We start from the raw sequence: 17274 nt of genomic DNA on the forward strand, positions 1-17274 counted from the left end.
CTCAGTCTTATTTATAAACAATGCCCCGGCACTATTGGTCAAATCCCCGTCAGTCGATATAAGGATGGCTTCTATTGGATGAGCGATTGACAACGCCTTCCAAACCCCGCCCCGAGTTACCGCATGGCCTTTTTTTAAATAAGCTTTATTTACAAATGATTCCCGTATACACTTGTCCAATATCGTCGTGTGTGTGTGTGTGTGTGTGTGTGTGTGTGTGTGTGTGTGTGTGTGTGTGTGTGTGTGTGTGTGTGTGTGTGTGTGTGTGTGTGTGTGTGTGTGTGTAAATAAATGTTTCCCTGGTATGGCAATCATTTTATAAACTGCATTCAGAAGAAGAGCATTGTCATTGTACATAAATTACACCAATTAAGGTTTATAATAATAATAATAATAATAATAATAATAATAATAATAATAATAATAATAATAATAATAATAATAATAATAATAATAAAGGTATTATACACAGTGACCAATAATGTTTTTCTCAATTCTTAAGATTGACTTAAATTTTGTTACTTTTTTTGGCGAAGTTCAAACCCCAAGGGCCAAATCAAAGATATTGTTCGTGTTGTATTTAAATTAATTAATTATATCCTCTCTGTTTTGTTGTTTGTTCTGTTTTTGTGTTGTTGTTGTTTTTCGAAACTATTGTGACTGACAGTATATGGCCCAAACGGCTTGCCGTAGTGATAATGATGGCGGCTGTAGCTTTTAGCCGTCGTATGAGCGTCCTTCCAAAGATTTCAAGTAAGTTATTCCCATAGAACGGTAACTAAAGAAGTTAACATTCAGGTTACGGTATAACATTGTGACTGCTGACATGTGAATGTGTGATGGCCGACACGGTCACCGTCAGTCACCAACGCTCGCTTGGAGTGACCTTGTTTTGAACAGCTAACCTAACAGCTGCTAATGTAAAGCGTAACCAGCTGCTAGCTCGGTGTAGGAAGCAGCTGTTATGAATTTTATGACGGCCTTTATTCCTACATCGTTTTGAAGAGTGCCTGTGCATTAATACATTTTGAGTGCATATGACATCAGTTGAAATGTTTTGTGACAGCGTTGATTGATTGAATTTATTTAGTACAGTAATGCACAGAATACATAGTTACAGTCAGTTGCCCAGTTCTGGATCACTTTTTTGAAAGTCCCGCTATATGGAGCCATAATGCAACTGAATATCCTTTATTGGGTATTGTTGTATTGGGTATTTGGATGTTATCTAGCTGAAGAAGTCAGGATGGGGTAGCCCTTCTACTTAAAGTGTGAAGCCACATTATGTGTGGTGCAAATATTTGCCGGAAATGGATCACTTTGACCGGTTCTGGATCACGACACTCTGTGTCACTTTGGGGACATTCCTGGCATCTGGCTGGAGCCCTTCTAATGCAGAATGACACACACTGCCCGAGAATGTTTTGAACACAAAATTATATAAATTATACTTATTAAATGAGAATTTACTTAGTTTTGAAAGGCACTGTTATACATATTTACAAGCAAAAAATGAAGTGCTTACTCAAATTGGGTGGCATTCTTTAATAAATGAAGATAAAATAAAATCTGTGGTAATAAACATTCTTGGATTCTGACATCTCCCCCTAAGCTTTTAACTCAGTGAAGTGGGTCAGGATAGCACAAGATGCCCCAACTTGCTATCATTTCGCACCTTATATTGTTAGAGATGGAGAGAAAAGGAGGGTTTTAAATGTGTGGGGGTGAGATTTCTCCCGAATTAAAAAGTAAAAGCCCCCACATTCATGCACATTCGTGATGTTGAGATGACCCCCCTCCCCCCAAAGTACACATGGCTCACAAGTACTGACACGAGGCTGCTGCTTCAGTGATCCACAACCGGCAAATTTTCGTGTCGGAGATAAATGCGTGCAGCAATTAAACAGCAAGACACTGACATTTTCTACCCAAGTAAGTAAGTATTTTCTCACTCTAGAACCAATGAATGGCTAACTCACCTTTGCTACTTAATAGAGATCGTCACTTTCACACTTGCACGAATGAGTGAATCAAAACGCGCGCACACCACCGAGACCGAGATGTTTTGATTCCTCTGCTGATCACAATGATGGCTGGATCCGGTCAAGCTTGTGGTCATTTGTAGACAAAACATCAGTCTTTGCATTGGTACCAACTATTAGCTTATTTGCGCTGATTACAAAAAACGGCAGTGCAAATACTACAGCAGTGATCCGGAACTGGCAATGATCCAGAACTGGGCAAGTGACTGCCCATTAAAATACACGGATAGCACAAGGAAGCGATAAACGCTAGTTTCCATTATGGTCCGGGTTAATGAAAAAGGATGTGCAATTTCAAGTAGTGTTACTTTTCATTTCACTTGGAGGATTGATTTCCTGGATAGCAGGTGGAAGCAAAAACACTGAGGAGATGAGATATGTTGTGAGGATGCAGGAACATGCAAACAACAGCAAGCAGCCCAGTCACCACAACTTGGAGGATTGTTTCCCTGTGATATCTGCAGCAAGTTCAGCCACAGCAGGCATTTCCATGTAACACAGAAATAGACATAAGTAGGTGCTAACTCCATTCTCTCACAAGACAGGTGGATGGCAACAAGATTTTCAGGGCATTTACTATATTGCCACATAACTTTATAGTTTGCTGAGTATAGTATAATGTATAATAAGGGCCCTTGTTGATATACTGTTTGTTTGTTAAATTACAAATGTGAGCTGAATGTATGTGGCTGCACCACTGTCTTTTTAGAGTGTGCCCACTCCCAGTGCTTCAAGTTGGAAGTCTCTTAACTTTTCAGAAGGAAAATTGTGAAATCCTTATTTTGTCAGTCAGCTTCAGGTGATTGTGTGCTACACATTGTGGTGCATGTGCCTCTGCCTAAGCAATGGTGCTGCGTCATCATGCAGATTTTCAAATTTAGGGTATTCCCTCTCTGTTTTCCCATATAATTATTCAGGGGTTTTTTTTCTCCTCATTATGAGTTTCAGAGCTTCTCTGCAAAATCTCCAGTCAGGACAGGAGCAGCATATGCACGTGAACACTTTTAAGTGAACACACAAAGAACTGTTTGCAAGCCACGGTCAGAACGCATCATAATTATTTGCCATTTTGCTAAAACACCATAGATAAAAAATATATTTTCATAATTATCTTATGAGGAATGTGAGTGTTCCCAACAACGGAAGCTGTGTTGCCCACATGTGCTGAAATAACAACATCCGGTCTGTTGGTAAATTTGCTCGGGGGAAACCACTGTTACAAAGTGACTTCCACACACACACTGGCACACAAAAAAGTTCAGCACATGCAGTCACTGTATTCGTTTGGTGAACAACCATGCAGAACTTAAAGGCCCGTACTGGAAATTTTCAGTTCACTTGCGTGTACCGTTCCACCCCCTAATATATACAGGGCCTTAACATTGGTCAAATATAAATGTAATTGTCTTCCATCAAAGGCAGCCTGTGTGCTTGCCCACCCAGAATGGTCACTAATCATATCAAAATGTAATTCTCACATTTTGATGCTGTACACATTTCTTTGTCCCTCTCTTGTTAGAAGCCAGCTGCTGCCCGGCACTATGGTCAGCTGCCTCAGGAGTAGACCAGCAGAGGAAGCTGCACCATTCTGTTATCCCCAAAGGAAAAGGAGGACGCTCATCTTCCAGTGGAATAGCAGCCACGGTTTTTGGTGCTACCGGTTTCTTGGGTCGATATGTTGTCAACAGGCTCGGTGAGTTAAACTCTTCAACACAACATCAGACTCAAGAGATGAAGGTTGAGTCAGTGTTGAATAGTAAGTAAGTTATCAATACTAACAATACTGGAAAAAAAACACAATAGTATTGTTTTTTTGGATATTGATACGAGCCATTTCTGCTGTATGAATGATCAAATGAGTCCATGATTCTTGAGCTGTGAGTTGTATATCTATACATCATGGATGTTCTGGTGCAGGTTACCTTAACTCATTGAGTGCCATTGATGCTTAAACGCGTCTTTTCAGATAGTAACGCTCAGCGCCAAAGATGCGTTATCGCGCCAATTACATTTTTTTATGGGGGGGGGTTATCAGCTGATCTAGCTTGTGTAAAAAAAATTAGAGTTGTAATCACAAGGGAACCCATTCTGTGGGTGGTAGCAGTGTGATTGTGAACCAGAGCGCGGCTCGCTCTCCACCGTTGTGCGGACGTCTTACGGTTGTACCGCTCCTAATCCGACTGGTTTCCACCTGGCTGTCTGTCAAACTGTGATGCAGTCGCGCTGCTCCAGTCGTTCCGTCTTTTTCCTTGGAATGAAAAAACGCTGAGCGCACGACACACACCTCACACAAAGGCTGCTTACAAGCAAATGACGCAATCGACAGGCTCATGCAAGCACATGTGATTCAAATCCATCAGGTTTTTGAAAAAAATAAAAAGGTCCGATACACGGGAGCCAGAGGGAAAAGACGCGCCGCAGAGAGAAGAGACAGACGGAGTCCCTCCCCTGACGTTTTTTTTTTTTTTTTTTTTGGTGCATTATACAATACAATAGGATCACTTTTCATAATGTTTGAGATGTCACTGAAGCAAAAACAATTATAATCAAAGACATTTTCTCCTTGAAATGTTGCTTGTCACAAAAAGCCAATTTTCTCAGTTTTTTGTCAGAAATCAGCATTTTTAGTGATACCCACCCATGTTCTGCAGACAATTACTAAAGAATGGAAAGAGGTACAAACAAACAGTTTTTTTTCTGATGATAAAGGAAAGTCTGAAGTTTCTTTTGGTATGTTTGTTGTTGACATGGACATAGAACTCAAAAGTTGGAGCCAGATTGATGAAGAGTACTGTTTGTCACTCATTAAGTCCATGCCTCAGAGACTGCAAGCTGTTATAAAAGCCAGAGGTGGTGCAACAAAATACTAGTGATGTGTTGGAGCATTCTTTTGTTTTTCATGATTCCATAATTTTTTCCTCAGAATTGAGTGATTCCATATTTTTTCCCTCTACTTGGTCTAAAAAAAGTAACCGTTACTGACTGCCACAATTTCTTTTCCTGATTTCTTATAGTGTTTTTTAAAGCCAGAAAGTTGCCATTTGAAATGACTTTAGTTTTGTGTCATGTCTGTGATCTGCTTTTTTTCTACAGAATTAAACAACTGAATGAACATCCTCCGAGGCCAGTGATTCCATAATTTTTGCCAGGGGTTGTAGATATTTGGTTTTTTGAGTGGTTTGCCTTGCATTTTTCTTTCTGTGTAAAATGTGTGCTCACTTGTATTCAGGCCAGCTGGTTGATTTGGCCATGCATTTCTGTATTTTGAACTATGACTTTGTCCTGTGATTTTGGATGCATTTAACTAAATGTGAGCAGGTAATATGGCACTGGACACTTCAAAATCCTCAAAATACCTGGTTCTACATACCTCACAGATGGTGGGGGGAGGGGGGAATGCATCAGATTGCGAGAGCTTCCTTTCTTCATAAGTATTTTATTTTTTTAATCAAGAATTTTGTTATTACTGAGTTGTAGTTTTTACTTGAAACCACAGTTGTACATTTTGCAAACTGATTTTTATGTGTTGTAATAAATGACTGATTATTTGTAGGTCGGATTGGCTCTCAGGTTGTAATCCCGTACCAGTGTGATCAGTACAACATCATGCACTTAAAGCCCATGGGTGATCTTGGACAACTTATTTTCATGGTGAGATGTATACAGTTCTTGCACAATGATGTTTTTTTCATTATTATTATTATTATTATTATTATTACTGAACGTGGAGTATATGAAGCAATGGTCTACCATCTGTACCTTTCATTCTGTTGCAGGAGTGGGACCCCAAGGACAAAGACTTAATCCAAAAGGCTGTGGAGCACTCTAATGTTGTCATCAACCTGGTGGGCAGAGAGTGGGAGACTAGGTGTGTCAGAAAAAAAAATCTGTTACTTTGAAATGGCTTCTTTACTGCCTTAATATGATACAGTTGGTAATGAAACAGGATAGTGGATAGTGTGGTGAAATGAGGCACCGGTCATTAATCATAATGAATGTATGGTCAGTATTTGAGTTAAAAAATTAAATACAGCCTGTGGGGTCAGGAAAAAATATGAACACATGCACCAAGATACATATGATGTCTTGTTTTGCATTGCAATGCATCATACTTCAAAGCTTTAAGATGGCTGTGTACTTCATACAAAACTGTTTGAAATTTCAGAAAGAAACAGCACCCTTGTTTCATATCTCTACCTTCAAATATATACATAGAGTCTGCATAAATTACAAACCTTCCAGCTTTAAATTTTGAGAACTGCTGATATTCTTTTTACCCAAATCTGAAAGTGGTAGTGTGGTTTGGTCAATAACACATCTGGTTGTCTTCATTTCCAGATACAGTATCAGAAGACAAAAGACACGTTTCATTGATTATCCTTTAATTTATCTACCAAGATGATCACACTAACTCCCAAGCCAATTGAATGCCACAGAATAAATTATCTGTGGGGGATGTTCAGCGTATGAGTTTGCCTTTTTGTTGAGTCCTTACAAATGGATGTGGCATCTTCTATTAAGTGTGATCCAGCACATAGAAACCTCATTACTAAGGACCACAGCAAGTGAACAATGTTAAATCCTAAATTCCATCAGGCACATCATGGCTGCTGCAGCATTTCAGGCACACCCCAGAAGCCAAGTCTGTTATTCATGTATGCGTCTGACGAGCCAATTTGGTAGCTGTTTTTAGAGTCCCTCTTCACCCTGTCTCATCATACAAAATATTTTTAACAACTAAAACATGACCAGCAATCTTTGAACCAAGTTGTACAGAGCATGAGTTATACTGTATGAACTTTGAAGACTACAGTACAATAAAATAGGGAGTGGCATTATTAATTCATTCATTCATTTTCTGCTGCTTATCCGGGTTTGGGTCACAGTGGCAACAGGGTGAGCAGCTGCTCCCATGTTTCCCTGTCCTGGGCCAAGTCCTGTAGCTCTTCCTGGGGGATCCCAAGGCGTTCCAAACCAGCTGTGAAATATAATCTCCCCAGCGGGTCCTGGGCCTTCCCCAGGCCCCCTTCCAGTTGGATGTGCCTGGAAGACCTCCAATGGGAGTCAACCAGGGGACATCCTCACCAGATGACCGGACCACCTCAACTGGCTCCTTGTGATGTGAAGAACCAGCGGCTGTACTCCGAGTCCCTCTCTGATAGTTGAGCTTCTCACCCTGTCTAGGATTCCAGCAGAGGAATTTCTGAGTAATCTTTTGAATTGTTTTTGTTTTGTTTTTGCACAGTAATTCTCGTTTCGAAGATGTTTTCGTGAGCATCCCATGTCAGATTGCGAAGGCAGCCAGACAAGCCGGTGTTCCAAAGCTCATCCACATGTCTCACCTCAATGCAGACATGCGCAGTTCATCCAAATACCTGAGGAACAAGGTAGTGGACATTTGTTACCACAGCTGTCACACTTGTTCACTGATTCTCGGCCAGAATAAACCGCTTTACAGTTCAAGTTCACTTTCCCATTCAGTTGATTGGGAAAGCTTGTCCAAATGTTTGACTGGTCCTGTATATCTGGTTACGTATTGTTGCTCAATCCTTCACCTGTAGGCTGTTGGAGAGACGGCAGTGAGAGAGGAGTTTCCTGATGCGATTATCATGAAGCCCTCTGAGATGTTTGGGCGGGAGGATGCTTTCTTCAACTATTATGCGAGTAAGATTTTTACTCACCTCAATTTGTTCTAAAAATGTTTAATAAACTTGTATAAACTTAAAAAACAAATGCCACAAAATATGAAGTACCTGATATTGAAACAAAGTAGTAGCTTTGACCTGCTAATGCATCAGCTATAATGCATACCTATATGTCAGTTCCAGAGCTTTTGACGCTGCTGCATATTTACTTGCAAGTTCTCTGCACACTTATTTCTCTGACTTTGATCCTTTTTTCAGACATGCGCTTGTTTGGCGGAGCTATCCCACTTATTAGTTTGGGGAAGAAGACTGTGAAGCAGCCAGTTTTTGTAAGAAGATTGTACTGTATTGATCTGAGTTTAAGGCAGCCCTGGTTATAAAGCGATGACACCACCCCCATACTTAGTTTTGTTAAAATACTTTCTAAAGACCATATCTTGTTTTTGAAAAAGAAAATACTTTTACTTTTTTTAAAAATATGCTAATAAAAGCGCATTGAGTAGAACAAATTGATGCAGTAAACTGTGCAAGCTCGCCCAACTTTGACTCCTCAGATCATCGTGTTGAGCAGTCAGTTCCCTGCTACCTGTGAAATGCACCCAACCAATTGTCTGTCTTCTCTCAGGTGGTGGACGTGGCCCATGCTATTGTTAATGCTATCAGAGATGCTGATGCAAGTGGAAAGACGTACGCTCTGGTTGGGTACGTACATTTCCGGTCGCTGCTGCCCTCTTCTCTCGCTGCAGCAGTAATCAGTGTTGTGATTGAATGAAAGACAGTACATGGATTCGAATACAGAAAATGATGTGACATTCACTTATTCACAGTTTTCTTTCCAAGCTTAAAAGACATTTGATATACTTTTTCAGATGAAAAATGTACACAATGTTCAGTTGTGCTCAAAAGTTAACATACCCTGGCACAATTTTGTAGTTTTTTGTGTGTGTGGGGGGGGGGGATTTCAACTTGTGGTTAGTGGTTGGGTGAAGCCATTTCTTGTCAAACAGCTGTTTCTTTTTAACTCATAATGAAAACAGAAACTAACCAAATGACCCTGATCAAAAGTTTACATACCTATGTTCTTAATAATGTCATGGGTGCAAAACCTCCGTTTTGTATATGAATTTCTGTCAGGAAAAAAAAAATTCCATGTTCCGTTTATATAGCCTTATAAAACTAACTTGTGTGTGTGTGTTGGGGGGGGGGGGGGGGGGGGGGGGCTTCATTTTGACACAAAACATGCTCCTCTCAAAACATGTCCCTCTGCAGTGAATCAAGCATACCCCTCTCGTCTTCTGCGGTGTTTAATGGTAGCCGGCATCTTTATTGTTGGCATCCAATTGATTTCCTTCAATTTTTACTCTTTATGGCTTTATTTTGACAAGAATTGCACTCCTCTCAAAACATGTCTCTGTGAACAAATCAAGTACCCCTCTCTTCTAGTGTTTAATGTCAGCCAGCATCCTTATTGTTGCATTGCTGCCACCTTCTGCATCAGTCCGTTATAGCGGTACTAAATCCTCTCAATAAGTCCAGTGTCCTTCAAATATTTTTAAAGCCAACACTTCCCCCTCTCACTTGACATTATGTCTAAAATACTTCTACAGAAACTACTTTCAGGCCTTACAATTAGTTTCCTTCAGTTTTTACTCTTTAATAGATAAACCACTCAAAAATAATGATATATATTTTGAGGTAAAATTAAAACACTGTGCTAAATACTGTACATACATATTCATTGGTTATTATTTATATTACAACTGGTGGCATTTGAAAGCATTGCATTCTGGTGATGGCATTTCATAATATTTTTTGTAGAATTCAATTGGTCTGGTGGTCGTTTTTGGCATTACTATGTGATATTGATCAGTGGTGGGCACAGGTAACCAAAAGGTTAGCTTCGATAACCATTAATCCGATAAATGAAAAGTTATCTTTTATGCCGCTAAACCGATAAACTGCTAAAAAAATAATAATCTTTATTAAAGATAAATGATAACTTTTAATATTGACTCGGACGTGGCCACATCAAATTACACTGTCCACTTCTAATAAACCAGTTTCACTTTCACTTTTCTGCTGGGTAATTTCAAGGATCACAAACACATAAGAACGCATGAAAAATGAATGAATAAAAAATAAATCCCCAAACACTGTCATCATCTTTCAAAAGCAGTAAAACACAGTATTAGAAGTCACAGTTTATCTCAGTATTAGACACCGTCATTTACAAGTTAAAAAGCTGCTGCTTTTTTCACATGCTTTGAACCCTGCGGCTTAAACAACCGAAATACATCCATTAATGCATTGATTGGCAGAGTAAAATACACGTAGTAAATAAAATTCTTACCTGTTAGTTTCAGTGGGATTCATCTGAATAAATAATCCACATAAAGCGTCCTTTAAAAAAAAAATCCTAAACAGTGTCTAAACATAAAGAAAAGTCCCTCCCTCTGTACACACAGCTGCACCGTGAGAGCTCCTCTCCCCCACCAAGTCTTGGCGATTAAATTACAGCCACAAAGAAATGAAATAAAATAATGTTAAAATTAGTCCGTTTTGTTTTTGTGTCGAGCGGACTCACTCACTGTAACGTCCAAAGTTGAACCTGAACTACACTATCCACAATGCTCCCTGCGTCGACCGGCCAATCATGTTTTGTGCTTAATGATGACGTCATCAGGCAGACAGTCTGTCACAAACACACAACAGGTGGACTAAAATGTTTGATTTTAGGGTTTACAAATGTTTTTGACCATTAAACTTTGCTCACTTTACCAGCAAAAAAATGTGATCGGACTGAAAGTTATCGGAACTAAATTTATTGGAAGATAATTGGTCCAATGATGGTTTTAAAATGTATCTGAAAAGCTTATTCACAAGCAAAACCATTAGCTTCGATAATTATCTGTTAATCGCATTAGCTGAACTGTGCCCACCACTGGTATTGATCTGGTGATGATCTTTTTTTTTTATTATTACATTTTTTTTAACTATTGCGTAAGTTAAATGACTTACAAGTGGCAAGACTTTTCATTGGCAATAGTTATCATATCTTTAAGTGTATTGTTAACTAAAAGCAGAAAGGGTGTAATTATTCATTTGTTTTATAAGACACACTTAGAATTTGATAAATGTATAATGAAAACAGAATTAAAATCAGTTCATACAGACAGTCAGTCTATTTGTGGTAACTTATTACAGACGATACATACAAGATACTAAATAAATTTTAATGAAATCAAGACTTGAGCCATATTTTGTTCCAGAGTCAAATATCACTGTGTTTAAAAATAAATAAATAAACTGACCAAATTGCAGCATTTCTTTCAAAATTTCCCAAGGGGGCAAAATGCAAAGCTTGCACTGTGCACAATTTCTCCAGTCACAGCCACGTAAGCCTGAGTGTCTTTCCTCGCGCTTCTCCTTCTTGCACAGTCAGTTTTTGAGAACTGTCTACTCCATGTATATTTACCATAGAGTGCCATACAGTACGTATTTCCTTGTAATTAAAGTCCAAGACATATTCAGTGGCAGCTTTGCCATCAGAGAGCCTCAACCACAACTACCACAAAAGACTCCAGTCTGTCATTGATGGTAAAGGGGGCAAAACCCAGTAACAGTGGTTTGTAAACATTTGAAAAAGGTCATTTGGTTAGTTTCTGTTCTCATTATGGTTTAAAACGATTAAACACAGGTGTTGGACAATAAATGGCTTCAACCAACCACTAACCATGAGTGAAAGAAACGTTTTTGTGTTATTCATATTCTCTGAAAAAATGGTAAAAAAAAAAAAAAAAAAAAAAAAAAAAAACTAGAAATTCTGCCAGGGTATATAAACCTTTGAGCACAACTGTATATTTTTTGTAAAGTTTTATTTATTTTATTAGTCTAATAAACTTTGTTTATTGGATTGTTTCATTTCACTTTTTTAATTAAAATGTGTTTATCGTAAACAGATCATAGTTGGAATTCTGCAGTTTACAATAGCATGAATCGAATTTAATTTATTTTAGTTGGGTCTCAAACTTTTTCTAATCATTTGAAGATACAAAAAATCAGTTTTGTTTTCTGATGATAAATACTGTTCATGGCAGACATTTCAACAAATATTTTTTCTTGTCATCTAGACCCCATCGTTACCTCCTTCATGACCTGGTGGAGTACATCTACGGTGTGGCACACAGACGTTTTATACCATACCCTCTGCCTCGCTCTCTTTATCTGTAAGTGTCTCCGTGTTACTGATCATTATTAACTAAAAAATAAATCCTACACACACACATCACAGGCATGATGAATGGCAGAGTTATTGAAGTAATTTAAAGTTTTGTTTTAATATATCAGTGCAATAAAGTGTTATTGTGGCAGCAGCTGATGGATTCTTGCCTCCAACTTGATGGAGTGGTGTGGTTGTTCAAATAAGTTTTGGTTACCCATCCTTCAGTCATGTAGCACTGTAACCATCTAATATATAAAGTTGACCTCGTGTGTCTTTGTGTGTTTGCTCGCTATGCACAGCCATAGTAATTAAGCCGTCGACACCAAACTTGGCATGGTGACTGGGGGCACCACGAGGGAGGTCACTGGGCTGTTAGGTTGAATCGTACATGCGTGAACACACAGTCAGCCTTATATATTAGATCACAACCTGCTCCACTATGCACAGCCACAGTAATTAAGCAATCAACACCAAACTTGCTCTGGTGACTGGGGGCACCAAAGGGGAGGTCGGTTGAAAGCATATGTGCGCGAACACACACTGTCAGCCTTATATATTAAATCACGACCTGCTCACTGGAGCCCTTATTTTCACAGTTCAGATGGTACTCGGGTCAGGTAGCAAGCATCACACTTTACTTACTACATAGTAGCGGCTAGAGTCCCTTTATTCAGAGAGTAACAACATGATGGCATTTGGATGCAAAAATGGACACAACAAGGGGTTCAAAATGTACAGATTCTCTTTAGATCCGAACAGTAGGAAAAATTTGGGAAAATAAAGTCAGCCATGTGGGATGGAAGCGACTTGATCGTCAGTGTTCAGTCTCATGTACAGTAAAACTTGCCTAAACCGTCATCGTATAAACCGGATGTTTTTGAATGGTTTTCCATGTAATAAACACCGACACCGATTTTGTTTAACAGATTTTCGCTTACGTCAGATGTCCTGTCCGATTGCATGTATTTCCAATAAAACCCTGCACATATACCGGACAGAGCAGTCTGGACGTGCATATCAACAGGTACAAAATTAAAGTTCAGCATTCTGGCACTCAGTGATTGGAGTAAAGTGGGACTGGAGTCATTTCCGTGATTAAAAGACCGACATTTATTTTTTTCAAACCGCGTTAAAACTCGGACTCAGGGTCCGACATGCTGCACCTGTTAAATCAGACACCACAAAAGCCTGTGATTTGATACTTTTCTACTGTCACTCTTTCCTTTCATATTTTAATAGTTTTTGCAGTGCGCACGCTGATTACAAATGGATCAGAAAAGTCCGCAAATTTACAACACGGAGTCAGAAAAAGAGGAAACTGTGCAGCTTACCTTTGAATTGGATGTGATCATAAGAGAAAGAAAAGCTTGTTGAGGGAAAAAATTTGTCCAAAATAAAGCATAATCCAGTGTCGGACAACTTTAAAACTGTCACGCATGTCGCCGTCATGGCACAGAGTTACAGAGGTGCAGAAGCATAAATCAGGCTTTAAAGTGTAGGTGACACCAAAAAATGTGCACAGATAATCACTAAAAATGATGAAATGTTGATATTTTAAAAATTAGGAACAATAAAAGTTGATAAGTACGCAGGTAAAGGATAAACAACAGCTTCCTGATGCCTGCGCTCTATTTCACCCCTCAGCTGCGGCCATATTGTTGCTACGTCATCACAAGAATGGCACCTGTTGATTCGAACGAAGAGTTCAAAATCCAAATATTTATCTCTTCATTAGGTATTGTGTCACCTACACTTTGAATTAATTAAATAATCATGAATGTTAAATTTGATAGCTTAAAAAAAATTTATATTTATTTTGATAGTACCTGTTCCTGGATGTGTTGCTGTATGTGATTAACTGATTAAAAAAAAAAAAATGTTGAAAACATAAAAGGTCCATTCAGTAGTTCAGCACAATTGGCCCCAAAATGGCACCATGTTCTCGGTTGTCGCTACTCTCTGAATAAAGGGACTCTAGTAGTGGCTCCTCACTGTATATGTGGCATGCCAGATCATTGTAGTAATATGACATGATATCACCTTTTATCATTATTCAGTTGAGTCGTGAAAGTCACAAATTGCTCTATGAAAATTAATGACAACATACACACAGTGCAATGCAACTTACTACACCTTAACTAAAGTGACATGAAATACACAAATGACATGGCTAAAATTCTTCTCTTTTACTTGTGCATAGAACAGGTAACTCAGGTAGTATCATATAGTCATAAAACTTGGTGCACTTACTCAGGAAGTTTTTGTCATTCTTTTCACCAACTGTGAAAACCCCAGTGTGTGAAGGCACCACAAAATTTGGTGTCATTTTACATCTTGGGACTTCTGTTTCCACATGAGATGCTCAACCATGATTTGCCTTGTTTCACATGGTCTTCAGAGGCTCTGTGTATACTTTACTTTCAACTTTTTTATAACTTGCTTTTCCCCAATATGTTGTATTTATTTTTTACCCATGTAGGTTATAATGCATAAAAACCATTGTTGGCGCAGAACATGGCAAACGCATCCCCACTCACCCAAATGCATTAATCCAGAATACAGCAATCCTGGCAGGAATTTGTTTTTTTGGTGCAGCACTGGAATTTCATACTATGTTTTTGTTTATTTCAGCCTTCTTGGAAAACTTTTTGCATTGAACCCGTTTGAGCCTTGGACCACCCCAGACAAAATTGAGAGGGTAAGAAAACCACAACTTTAAACTTTAAGGTTTTACTGATAACAAAACTGGCTCATAATTCTTAACTGCAATATTGTATTTTTCAGTTTCACATGACAGATATGAAATACCCAGAACTTCCTGGTCTGGAGGATCTTGGTATTACTCCTTCCAGTGTAGAACAAAAGGCAATTGAGATTCTGCGACGCCACCGCAAATACCGTTACCTGGCGGTCGAACTGGAAGACTCAAAGCCACCCAAGACTGTTAATTTTTGAACTGCAGGACATAAAGGTTCTGACGTCACCAAGGCAACCAGAGGATGCTTAACCCTCGAAAACCTTTGTGTTTCACTCTCTGTAAATAAATGATTGACCTATAAAGCTGAACTTCTTTTGAGTAACTTTTTTTTCCTATTGTCACACTATTTCATCGTTAAAATAACATTTACCAACATGATGTATCACTGCAGTGACTGTAAAAAGTACTTATGCTGCATTCATATGGTGTCATAAAAAGCAGTGGCAGACTGCTGGTGATGACATGAGGTGCAGTTAAGCCTCGGTCCCACCAAATAATAAAGCCATGAATAATGAGGCACGTATAGATTTGTTGGTGTTTATTTGAATAATGATCCACGTCTAAATTGATCACGTATTCACTATGAAGAAGCCTCTATGTGCCTCTCTGTACCTCACATGTGCCAGGCATCAGCCTCTAATCAGCCACGACTGACCTGTCATTTGAGCCCCTTCCAGCCTCGACTGGCTCGTGTCTCCACATATGATCCATGTAGCGCCATGTAACGCGACAGTGGTGCACGTTTAGGCATGGGTTTGGTCCAAACCTCCAGCCCTCCCATACTTGGTCCCTTTAAAGTGTGGGTTGTCAGTTCACAGCATCCATTCAAGATGATGTCACATTTTTTAAACGCAGTCCAAAAAAAGACGCTCCTGTACAGTCCGGCAGGCTGCTGTTCACCTGCGTTCCAGTCATTAAATGCAGCAGTTCTGAGTGTGCACCCAGCTCTCTGTGACCAAAAAAAAAAAAAGACACCACAATAAGGTGGCCACTTTAATTATATACACCTGCAACTGTGTGGATCACTTAGCGAATAAATAAACAAAACCCACAACACAAAACACATCCATAGACCAGCTACTTAGAACCAAACCACGGGTTCCTGGACAGTCGCTTCTGCGCTGCTTCTCGCTGGCTTTATTTCTTCCATGGCTTTACAGTCATTGTGACACTGTGGTACAATTTCAATTTATTTTCATTTATATAGCGTCAAATCACAACAAAGTTGCCTCAAGGTGCGTCACACAAGTAAGGTCTAACCTTACCAACCCCCAGAGCAAGCACACAGGAAACAGTGGTAAGGAAAAACTCGCTCTGATGATTTGAGGAAGAAACCTCAAGTAGACCAGACTCACGGGTGACCCTCTGCTTGGACCATGCTACCAACACATTTTCAAAACAATTTACAAAACGAATATACAGGAAATTTTGCCAGCGCACAGGACAGGAGGGTAGCAGAAGCAAACGCCACCCCATCTCTGGATGGAGCCACACCTCAAACACAGAGAAAAAACAGAATCAGACATCAGAAAGACAACAAATACAGTATCATTTGTCAGCATTAAGCAACAAGAAAAACAGAAGAAATACTAAGGTGATCGCCGGCCACTAGCCCTAGCCCTAGATCCAACTTTTAACTTTGTGTTTGCGCATAAATTTGGGCACCCCAACAAAAAATACACCAGTATTTAGTAGATCCTCCTCTTGCAGAAATAACAGCCTCTAAACACTTCCTATAGCTTCCATTGAGAGTCTGGATTCTGGTTAAAGTTATTTTGGACCATTCTTCTTTACAGAACATCTCAGGTTTGTTGGTTTCTGAGCATGGACAGCCCGCTTAAAATAACACCACAGATTTTCAATAATATTCAGGTCTGTGGACTGAGATGGCCATTCCAGAACATTGTACTTGTTACTCTGCATGAATGCCTGAGTAGATTTTGAGCAGTGTTTAGGGTCATTGTCTTGTTAAAAGATCCATTCCCGGCGCAACTTCAACTTTGTCACTGATTCATGAACATTGTTCTCAAGAATCTGCTGATATTGACTGGAATCCATGTGACCCTCAACTTTAACAAGATTCCCAGTACCTGTACTGGCCACACAGCCCCACAGCATGATGGAACTACCTTGAAATTTTACTGTCAGTAACAAGCATTTTTCTTGGAATGCTGTGTTCTTTTTCAGCCATGCATACCACCCCTTGTTATGTCCAAATAACTCACTTTTAGTTTCATCAGTCCACAGCGCCTTATTCCAAAATAAAGCTGGCTTGTCCAAATGTGCTTTAGCATACCTCAAGCGACTGTTTGTGACTTGTACGCAGAAAAGGCTTCCTCTGCATCTCCTTGTGCAAAGTGAAAAGTATAGTTGAACAATGCACAGACACTATCTGCAGCAAGATCATGTTATAGGTCTTTGGAGCAGGTCTATGGGTTGACTACTATGACTGTTCTCACCATCCTTTACTTCAGCTTATGAGATTTTTCTTGGCCTGCCACTTCAGGCCTTAACTATTACTGTGCCTGTGGTCTTCCATTTCCTTATTATGTTCCTCACAGTGGAAACTGACAGCTGAACTCTCTGAGATAGCTTTTTGTATTCTTC

The 17274-nt window shown here is 39.4% G+C and overlaps 1 protein-coding gene across 1 annotated transcript; it reads left to right on the forward strand.

The window, feature by feature from the left end:
- The first annotated feature begins 677 nt into the window (after positions 1–677).
- Positions 678–14980, forward strand: ndufa9a (NADH:ubiquinone oxidoreductase subunit A9a). Its single transcript, XM_034177052.1, has 11 exons — positions 678–753; positions 3562–3735; positions 5596–5693; positions 5819–5910; positions 7288–7429; positions 7604–7706; positions 7946–8016; positions 8313–8389; positions 11818–11913; positions 14541–14607; positions 14694–14980. The coding sequence occupies exons 1-11, from the start codon at positions 699–701 to the stop codon at positions 14862–14864; spliced, it is 1146 nt and encodes a 381-aa protein (XP_034032943.1). The 5' UTR covers positions 678–698; the 3' UTR covers positions 14865–14980.
- The last annotated feature ends 2294 nt before the right edge of the window (positions 14981–17274 follow it).

Source organism: Thalassophryne amazonica, chromosome 8 (assembly GCF_902500255.1).
Source record: "Thalassophryne amazonica chromosome 8, fThaAma1.1, whole genome shotgun sequence".
In the NCBI taxonomy this organism is placed as follows: Eukaryota; Metazoa; Chordata; class Actinopteri; order Batrachoidiformes; family Batrachoididae; genus Thalassophryne; species Thalassophryne amazonica.

Coding starts and splice junctions, on each gene's coding strand:
- ndufa9a (XM_034177052.1), top strand. CDS start 699: ATGATGGCGGCTGTAGCTTTTAGCCGTCGTATGAGCGTCCTTCCAAAG. Junction 8,017..8,312: donor CTGTGAAGCAGCCAGTTTTT/GTAAGAAGATTG, acceptor GTCTTCTCTCAG/GTGGTGGACGTGGCCCATGC. Junction 14,608..14,693: donor CCCCAGACAAAATTGAGAGG/GTAAGAAAACCA, acceptor TGTATTTTTCAG/TTTCACATGACAGATATGAA.